General features: G+C 38.8%; 1 protein-coding gene across 1 annotated transcript; it reads right to left on the reverse strand.

Moving 5' to 3' along the window:
• Positions 1-8,689: 8,689 nt before the first annotated feature.
• Positions 8,690-9,795, reverse strand: cunh15orf61 (chromosome unknown C15orf61 homolog). The gene is made up of 2 exons (XM_071498001.1): positions 9,085-9,795; positions 8,690-8,997 (listed from the first exon to the last, which is right to left on the reverse strand). Exons 1-2 carry the CDS (start codon positions 9,425-9,427, stop codon positions 8,870-8,872), a joined length of 471 nt encoding a protein of 156 aa, XP_071354102.1. The 5' UTR covers positions 9,428-9,795; the 3' UTR covers positions 8,690-8,869.
• Between the last annotated feature and the right edge of the window lie 1,139 nt (positions 9,796-10,934).

Genomic DNA, 10,934 nt, shown 5'->3' on the forward strand with positions numbered 1-10,934 from the left:
GGCTCCCAGCAGCCACTGCTTTCATCTCACCCGGGCTAAACTCTTCCAACCAGTGATGAGTAATTACTAAGTTCATTAGCCACGCTAGTGGCCTAGAGATTTATTAAAACAAGATCTGCCATCAACTCTCTCCACTGCTTTTGAATATCTTAACTGACTACATTTGGCATTCAAATGGGCAATTATTACCCTCTCTGTTAAGGACTTCACAGGTGATACAGCCAAAAATAACAAATTTGAGAAAATGACCCAACAGTTAAGGTTAAATTGAAAACATTAATTCAGTGTCAGAGGGCCTGGATGATCCCCAATATTGGAGGGGGGAAATGTGTGATAGCAATATTTACTTGTCATTACTTAGTCAAATAATTGAGCAAAAATATCAGGTCACCAAATAAAGTGTCCTGTAAACTCTTTGAAACCTTTAGCAGAACAACTAGTCCCTGTGACACATGAGCTGGCATTCATGTGTTCTGGTCAGCTCAGGATCGGATTTTAACAAACTTCATCAAAAAAGACAGGTCATCATAGTGTCTCAGGTAATTTACCACCAGTCGTAATGTGGATGTATTAATAATTAGAAGGGCAGCAACAACATATTACTTTTGTAATTGTTTAATTTTTTGAACTGTTTTGTTACCCCTGCCAAGGAGGTAATGTTTTCACCCATGTCTGTGTGTTTGTTTGCTGATCAACAGGATTATGTAAAAGGTATTGAGCATGGGCCAGGGAAGAACACATTAAATTCTGGAATGGATCCAGTTAAAGTGGCAGATCCATGAAATTTTATCACATGTTTTTATTTAATCATATTTTGAGATAAGGCATTTTTGAATTTTTCATTAATTTCTCAGGAAATAATATATGGATATTGATGTAAAAAAAAACAAACAAACAAACAAACCCTTTGTTGGTGTTGAGTTCTATGACTTTGTACAATTAGGTGCAGATCCAGATAATAATCTGGATTAGGTAGAAGAAAATGCTGAATCTGCATTACACACAGAATTGTACTTATAATTAATAGTAAGTAAACATATGGCACCAGCACCATTTAGGAACGCTTACATCAGTATACGATTCAACATGCAACAAAAGAAATTACACAAAAACTATTTGCTGACATCTCAGACGACCTTTTTCTTATATTTTTTTATGTTAAATGTGTTTGTCTATTATACATATGTAGGATTGCTTGGTCTTGGCAGGGGTATGCAATCATATAGTCTATGAAAAATACAAAAAAAGTCTTAAAATGTATAGAAAGTCAAGTACAATCAGATCAGATGAGAAAATGTTGTTAGGAATTTAGGTACAGTCAGTATGACAGTAAAAACCTTCATGAAGACCATAACATGTAGACAACAGTCAGTCATGCACTGCTATATTTTTGGTTTCTGTTATTTTAGGACATTTGAGAAAAACACAAAATGAATCTGAAAAGAACAATATCAAATGATGTCAGAATATGTGTTTTCACGTTGAATATTTAAAAACTTATTTTTTTAACCCTAATTTGAATCCATGTTCAGGTTTCGTTCTCAAAAACTACAAAAACAGAATTATTGCTGAATACTATGGCTGAAGCAAGTGACATCTCACTAAAGACAAAATTACTCCAACCATCTTTCAGCAAGAGACCGTTCCTCCACAACTGGTCTGAAGTGAAAGAGCCACAAGCTATCTTAGTGCAATGTCCAAGTAATTTTTCTTTAATAGGAAAATTGTTACTTATTGATCTGCACTTTGTAAAGCCTTCCAGCAATGCTCCAATCACCACAGCTGTCAAAACCATGGAAATACACTCTGTTCCTTTGCGATTTGATGGCACAGTGATTCCCATTACTGGCACATTTCCAATGTTAATTACCGTCAAAATAACATCATCTCCTTCAAAAGAGTCTCGCACAGGCCACTAGTGTCCCACCAGAGGACAGCGGGGGGCAAGAGTGATAGGGCAAGTGTGGAGATATCGTGCTTTGCCTGTCTAGAGCTTGTGTTGAATCTGTGCACCACTGAGTCTGGCCATTAGGCAGCATGATGGGCTTTTCTTTTCCAGACCATTTCCCTTGGTCAAAATAGCATAAAAACACCATTTTGGTTCAATAGCAAAGACTTCAACTGAATAATCACAAGGGTGAAACTGTAACTATTACAGAGGCACCTCTGGGATAACCATACATAACAGGGGTGTCAAAAACACTGTAGGTTTTCTGGAGGGCAAAGTGTTTAAAGTGTACGCTGTTGGCTCTTGCTCCAACATCTGCTTTTAATTACTCAATTAGCGCAATCATTTAGTCTCCTTGACATTCATCCAAATGGCAAATCATAGCCGGAAGTTGTTCGGTTTAAACAGAGCGTTAAGAAGAGTCATGAAAAATGCATACACAATAATGTATATGGATACTTAACTAATTGAACCAATTAAAGGGAGGGAAGTGGTTTGAGTGAGAACAGCGCCGACATTGCCCTCCGGGAAGAAGCTTTGACACCTCTGATCTACAGCCTCCCCTCTCCCTATTCACAGACCTGGGCCTGAGGTCATATTTCAGCAGACAAAAGGTTTTTGATTTCAGTCAAACAGCGACAATGAAGCAAAAATTTTAAAGCCATGCAGATTGAGGGCGCATCAGATGAGGCATTATAGTATTAAGTAATAGCATATCCAGATTCCTATGAAAAATTACAAGGTATTTAGAGAGCTGAATGTGTGCTCAGACATAGTAGAACAAACACTTGCAGGATTTCTTTATGTAAATAAAGTTAAATATCTGCTTTCATCTCTATGGGATCTAGCGCCATTGCCACCATTGTAGTGAGACCCCAAAAGTCATTACTTCATTACCTCTCTTTGTTTCTACTTTCAGGACTTTTGTTTGTGCTTTAAGTAGCAAAAAGACCTCGCTGAGATGTATTTGTATATTTCTGCACAAACATACCAACAGATCAACCTCAGGGTTAAATGAATATCTGCTCGGTTTAAGACGAGCTAGCCCACCTCCTTCCAAAGTTAAACCAATGCAATCCCCCCACCACAAAAAAGACTGATTGTACCCCTGCGGTGGTGATTTCCTGCATGCTATGGATGCATAAATAAACATAGGCATAAATACACAGAGGACACTGACTGAGACTAGCTGGCCAAGTGGGGCAGCTGTTATTAAAAGGGCTATTTATCACTGTCACCCCTCTCAGGTTCCATCCCTCTCTGCCCTCCAGCGATGTCACTAGGCCGCACAGGAACAATGTGGCTCATCCAACCAAACCTACCCCCTCTATCATATATACACAAACACATGCAAACACACACACACACGGTCACAGATACATGTGCTCACAGTAAATATGTACAGCTTTACCAGCTTGCATATGTATATTATGTGCAGAAACTGCAATCGACTTCTCTTCTGATGACTTGGCTGAAACAAACACAAAAACAAGAACCCCGCTTCTTTCGATTTCTGTCAAATATCTACAACACAGCTACACAGCTACACTGCACACACCGTTCATTTTCCGCTCTGTTACTTTATTGATTGTGGCCACAATTATCCACTTTTCTGAAACACTGCATTAAGTGAATTCCCCCTTTGTTGGACAATAAGTACAGAAGGTTGGCTAAGTCATGCTATTCCTCAGCCTAAGGGGACACACTACTTCTCCTGTACCCTCATCATCATTAGCAAGCCCAGATAAAAACACACCTCAATTAGTCCACCTCTACTGGGGGAGGCACGTCAAGTAAGGCACTCGCTTCCAAATGACCTATGCCATAACTTCACTTACAGCAGTTAATGCTACGTCCAAACTGAAGGCCAAAGATTATATTATTGAACACTCACCCACTGGTTAATGGATTCAGCATTTGAAGAGAGCCTTTAATTAAATGAAACCCCTAAATTTTCAGTGGGTGGCTTGTTGTAAAAGTTGGAAAATACTACATGTATACAAAAGTCTCTCTGGTACAGAACCGTAGACTTGGACATATGCAGATATACAGTTAGCGAGGGTGGGAAAGAACGTGCCACAGCGGACAAGTAATCCGACAATTATTTTTTTATTTTTTAAATGCTTGGTCTATAAAAAGTCAAAAGAAAGTCCAAGATGACATCTTCAAATGTCTTGTTTTATCTGACCAACAGTCCAAAACCAAAAGGTATCAAATGCTCCCATGTGAGGAGCTGGAACCAGAGGGGTTGTAGCGCTTTTTAAATATTTTTGCTTAATAAAGGACTGAAACGATAAATACATTTTTACATGGGTGTCAATATTCTGCTCATGACCTAATCAATTAACATTGTGTAGAATATGTGAGATTTCTCGTCTACATCTGCTGAGCACCAACCAGCTTTTGAATTCAGAACTCCTTCCTTTTTTTTCACCTAGCAGTCTACACCAACTATAAACCTCTCACACACAGCAATCCAGTCACAATTAATGAAGTGCTTACTTAACCAATTTAAATCCTTAATTCCGATTAATTCAACATAATAGCCACCCTCTCTGCCTGAATTAACAACACTCTGGCAGAAACCTACAAATCTCTGCAGGCCAGAAAGAGTCAACCCAGCAAATTCCATATTCTTTGATAAATATGTAACAGTATGTATATCACTGTTAAAATGCATAACCCTCGTGTAAGACCCCTATCAAGTCTGCTTTACACCTGTATTACATTTCCCCCTCAATCAGCAGCTTTTCTGAGACTCCGGCCTCCCACGAGGAGCAGAAACCATTACAAGGGACTGCAGCTCATTTGCAGAAAGATTGGAGATCACACTGCATCAAAAAGTATGTGAAGCATTTCTGAGGACAAAATTGATTTATTCCATTTCTGTGTTTGTATGCAGCATCAGTATTAGTGTATTTAATGTAAATCTCCAGTCTAGAATTGAGTTGCTGGGGAGGTTGCTGCTTATTGTGCAAGTAAGAAGCAAGGAAATCAAATAACACAAAGGGCCCACTCTGGTGCAAAATCTGGGTACATGCAGTATTTCTTTATATATAAGATATTTGGTCTTGAAGTGGAAAATAAAACAATGCAACAATGCAATAAGCAATGCAACAAATTACATCAATCAAGCAAAACCATGCATTTTGCCCCCTTTCAGATCCACTGATGCTGCTTGTTTAAGCTACAAAGACATTAGGCTGTTCTTTGGTGAAAGAAAAATCATAAACAAATAAATAAATATTTCTGAGTATTTCAATTTTGACTTAGGAAAAACAGATCAAGCAGTGCCTGTGGCTAGAGGAGCCTGACTGCATGCTGGTGGGGGGTAAAAGACAGCCTGGGGGGTGTGGAGGGCGTCTGTTTTTTAATGAGCTGAAACTTTAAATACTGCATAATATATAATAAAAATGGATAGTTCATTTAACTCTCCCGATAAGTCGTGGAAAAACTATTAAAATCCATTACTCTCTTAATGTCAACAGAGTAAGCATTAAGTATGAATGAAGTGAACATGATACCACATCATCAACAAGAAAGAAAAACAAAGCAATAATCAACTTGAACTGGAAGAAAAAAGGGATCTGGGCATGAAGTTAAGTGCACAAGCTTAAGGGCATCAACTAAACACAGAATAAGCATTGACAATGATATATTAAACTATCTAAATTTAGATATACCCTGAGAATACAAAATTAGAATTTTATCATGCTTTTAATGTGAAATAAAGTAAAAGGGACCTTGATGAAATTGTCCTGCATTTCAATTCATTGCAACTTGGTCTTTATGTCAGTTGGGAGTGGCCTTGAAACAGAAAAGCCAGGAAATATGACTGACAGACATTTCAGCCACCCACTGACAGTAGCTTTGGCAACACTGATTGGCACAGCAGGAATACTCTTTCAATACCAGCAACCCCCCCCCCCCTTCCACACACACACACACACACACACACATATATATATACACAAGAAGAAATAAGAGATGTAAAGAAAAGACTTACAATGCCCCTTGTCATCCCTTGGGTGAAGAAATACACCCTAATAGATTTTTAATGACGGCAGAACTCTATCCCCCTCCAAAAGAAAAATATTTCAAGTGTCAATGACAAGAGGTCAGCAATTATCAACCAATGAAAACATCTAGTATCAATTACAAAATGTCTCACACTGCTTATTAACATATTTAAGTATTTCTTGAGTAGCATTTCTTTCAAACCTGATCAAGGTGTGCATATGTCGGCTTCTGGAGATGTCTCCAGTTGAAAAGTAATGAGCTACATGTTTCAGTTGTCAGATTCTAATGTTAAAAAATGCCATTTCACAAAGAAGGTTGTGACAATATTGGCTGACACTTCTGCATTAAGCTGTAATTCCAGCGTGATCCTTAAAGTGATCTGAGTGATGGCTCTCGCACCCCCGCTGCCTCTGCAGCAAGCACAGAGACAGTGCTGGTGGCCGATCCAGAGGCTTAATAACGATAACCTCACCAGCATTAGCTGCAGGGGTTGTTCACACAATAATTGTTTCTGCCAAGCCATATATCTATATGACAGTGAAAAAACTGGTGTGACTTTCCTGCTTAATAATTGATTTAACAATCGTCTGCATCAACTGTTTCAAGGATATCAACATGGTTTGTACTGTTTTTTTTTTTATTATTTAAAACACTGAAGAAACTGAGAACTTATTAGCTAATTAGAGGATAATTACAAGTCTCTGCAAGTTGATTAGCAATTTCACTGTTGAACATTAACAATTTACAGCAACACTACACTCAATTTCAGCACTTGTTTTGCTTTACTTACCTAAATTCTAAATAGTACAAGTATTTAAAGATTTCACCTTGACAAAACTTATTACCAGCTCGAGCATGCAATTAAACGTGCCAAACAGGCATTAATTCTTTGTTCATTACCACGTTAGATGTGTGTTGGGTAATTTACACCCTTCAATACAAGACTAGACTATCCCGCCTATTAAAAGACATCAATCTAACGTCAAACGCATGATTTATTTTGTTGATGTACAGAAGTTCATTTGCTGTGCAGATACCCTAGACCTGCACTGTTGGTGAAAGAGTTTCGGTGTGTAACGCTAAGCCTCTGCCCGAGCTGAAGGGGTGCCCTCCCCTGCAGTTTAGAGTGACTCAAAGGTGAAGCCCTGAAAACAAATACAATGTACTCGCCAGCTCCACAGTTTAGATTTCACTGATTCGCATCATCCTGTAATAGCCACACACAAAGCTGCAGTCAGCTGCAACCCCATGCAATTGTGTCTGGCTGTACGGTGGTATCAATGCATCTCATGGGTCAAAGGGTCAATGAGTAATTAAGACATGGTTGCCTGAGCATTCCCCATGCACACTTTCAGTCCTGATGAAAGGTTGGAAATGAAAGGAGGAGGATTTAAGTGCAGCCTGATACTATGGATCAGATTTCCATAAGTGTGTCTAAATGTTCCTTGTTCAAAGCAATTAGTATGATTAAGAGATAGTGTGGTGTCATCGCACTGTTTAAGGGGATTTTGCACATAAATTCTGCATGAGGTTTAGAAATTGTGTGGATACACCAAAGATTAGATCGCTTACAATAAAAGCAGAGAGTTTTTTTTGCGTGTAGTTGAAGGGATGTGCAAATTACTGTACATTCAGGGACCTTTATGTGTTAAATAGCTGAACTGGTAATTAGAGACCTATATGGGGGGAAACGAGGTGATGGTACTAGTGTAAGTGTTGTAAGGCCTACAAATGTATGCAGACTCCCATCTTAAGAATGCAAGAATATTTAATAATTCTTGATATTCTTTATATCAAATTATCCATCCAAATTTAGATGTTCTTGCATAGGACATGCAAGTTTTACAAAGTACGACATTCATGAGCAGCCGTACATCACGAAGAGCATGTAGGTGGATCTCATAGCCTTCAAGTGCAAAGGTCAAAAGGTGCATTGATTTACATGTACAACAAGAAATTATTCGTTCAGTTTCATTGTTGCTAAAAACGAAGAGGCCAAGGCCAGAAAATTGAGGTCGCTGATAAATGCTATTAGTAGGAGATGCTGAGGGGTGAAGAAATCAATATGGCAGTTTGTCAACCCGTCTCTCGGAGGGAGCAGGACTCTGCAGGAGAGGTAAGTGTGCCCTGTCAGCAAAGCACATTACCAGAAATCAAAGGCCAGCGGAGGCCTGAAGGAATGGATGTGGATGTCTCTATACAAAGGCCACACTTTGGTAATTAAAACCTATTTTATCAGACCTGTCTTGTCTCTGTTTTTTCCTCTAACACTATTGACTATCTGTTGCATGGAGAGTGATCACTAATTTACCTTAAGTAAATGAGCTGTGGTTATTTAGATTCCTGTATTTGTCACACAAAATGAAGTGAAAGACATGGTAGCATAAAATAAAATGATTCTACTTGATATGATTTGTATTTAAGACTTTGGCATTGAAGAAAATGTTGTCTTATTTATCATCATGTTGATCTTGTATTGTCCTTCTTCATATTTTACTATTTGTTGCAAAAATAAACTTACCATAAACTGAGTATATAGAGCATACATTTACGAGACGGCTTTAAATGAAACATACAACAGAGGAAAAGACACAGTGTCAAACAGTCTAGTCTTGGAGAAATCCTAAACTTTCCATGAAATTTTAATGGAAATGTAGCTTTCTGAATAGACACTGTCAGTATTGTGTGTCAGTGCAATAACAAGCATAATTGACTCCTCCATTGCAACTTTAAATCTTTAATAATTTAACACAAATGAACCTGTGCTGTCACACAATGGGAGCACTAATGACACTGGGTGGCACTTTTGTCAACACAACATCACCTATGGTCTTGATGTAAATACACATACATAGATAACACTCCTTTAAAAATGCATTCAAAGTAGTCTTATTTCGTGGTTTAATACTGTGCGCCTTCTTCTTCTTTGTAGGCGAAATAGACTGTGACAGGTCCAACACTTGTCTGCACTGTTTCTGCAGCTCCCACAACCATCCAGCAACCAATGCCATAGGCCAAACAAGGGATGCCTGCAATACAAAGTACACAGTAATTATGTAGTCTGCGGTATTGAAAAATAAAATTAGCAGAAGTGAGCATTACATGTGTTTACTCACCCAGATTGATCACTTTCAGCATGGTGAAAAACTTGTTTTCAAAGTCCAGATTCTGTGGAGGTGCTTTGGTACAGTGGTATTTTATAAAGGGAAAACAGCCTGTTCTCAGTATTTGGTAGTTGGATCCCTGAACAGTCCAGTTAAAGTTAGACAGTCCAAACTGGTCATTGTGGACCGAGCTGTAGCGGACACAGTATGAGGTCCAGGGCGGGAGATTACGCTGCAGCAGGTGACAGGTCAGCACCTCTGAGGCAGCTGGCCGTGGGGCAGTCCTGCCAAATGAGCTTGGAAACAGGGCGATCTTAAGAAAGATGCTGTGTATCTTCCTCAAAAACTCCTTCATGACTTGTGCCAAAAAGCCGAACGATATGAAACTCTTTGTATTTTATCACCTGCCCTGCATGTAAATGCCTCCCCGACTAGCCATAGATGAAATATACATAACGAAACCTTAGGTCAGTTTATGCACAACACGTCACTGAAAGCAGTGGGAAGAGGAGCACGACGCTACACACTGGACAAATGACAAGTGAGCAGACGGGACCACCCCTCTCTGTGAGCGTCACACAACATTTCTTTACACAGAGCGACACGTCGGGATACACATGTTGAACACACACGGACAATTCATCTTAACCAGGTACGGGACCTGTGAAAAGCGCAGCTTCCCTCCGCTGCAGTGCTGTAGTTCAGTTTGCTCTGACCTGGTACTCCAGCTTAAGTCCTCCGGTTGGAAACGCAGCGCTGCGCAGTTGTTCCTCCTTCGTCAGAACTAACCACGACTAACCACGTTTATGAACCCACCTGTTCACCGACCGGATGTTCCTCTTGTGTCTTGTGAAGACTGTTCAGACCTGCCCATTCTTTAAAATTACAAAATTGAAAATATGAATTCGGATCCATCGTTTACATATTTAAAGTTACTCACAAGTGAACTTTCTAATAAAAAGCATGTTGCTGATGAGCAAATATTCCTACTTTTCGCGTTGCTGTGTGAAATTTCCTTCTGTTTTTACCATTATTAACCACGAAGACACATTGGATGAACTTGTTTATTAGACATTAACTCACATTACTACAAATAATCCCTCTTTCAAAACTTGTATCATGCACACAGCCCAGCTGTAATCAGTGTCAACACCACCAGCAGATCCTCCATAAAGTAATAAGTATTCAAGATCTGTAAATCAGTCAAAAACATTTAGGTCCAATTTTGCATGTATGCAGAAACGTATAAAATCAAAACTCACTACTTTAAATCAGAAAATATATACATAGATGGCTGTGAAAATTAACAAATAACATCCAGTAATTACCCAGAGAAATATTTCATTTCAGGTTCATGTCCCTCTCTCTGGATGAAGAGTTGCAGGAATCAGTGAAATCCCAGCTTTTAGCTTTCCAAGCAAACTGAACCCTGCCACCTCATCAGGCCCTGGATGAAGTAAAGAACATGTACATCTGTGTTGCAAATGAACTATATGGGTAGATTTATTATAAAATATTCTATCTTTGCAGTAGTGACTAATATGTGCTACTATATGTAAAGTAAGGAACCAGACAATTACGAATCACAATGACTTTTCAAAGGGATCAAACTCTAGTTAGTTAGCATTATACTTTCAACACAATACTGTATTCCAGAAAGCATTTCATATTGTATTTCCCACTACAGGCTATGTTAGAGAAGTAAAGAAATAAATATAGTAAACTTACAAAAGAAGTCCTTTGGAAATCAGATTATAGCCAGGATCCATCACTTTACCAACTAAAGTAAGGTTTGGCCATGGGTTTGCAACTGTGATGTATTATGGAGCTTGTCAGCATGTCTAGATCTATATAGTATTTAT

The sequence above is a fragment of the Trachinotus anak genome, unplaced genomic scaffold, assembly GCF_046630095.1.
Source record: "Trachinotus anak isolate AG129_WGS33_773 ecotype Australia unplaced genomic scaffold, CSIRO_AGI_Tana_v1 ptg000002l, whole genome shotgun sequence".
Classification (NCBI taxonomy): domain Eukaryota; kingdom Metazoa; phylum Chordata; class Actinopteri; order Carangiformes; family Carangidae; genus Trachinotus; species Trachinotus anak.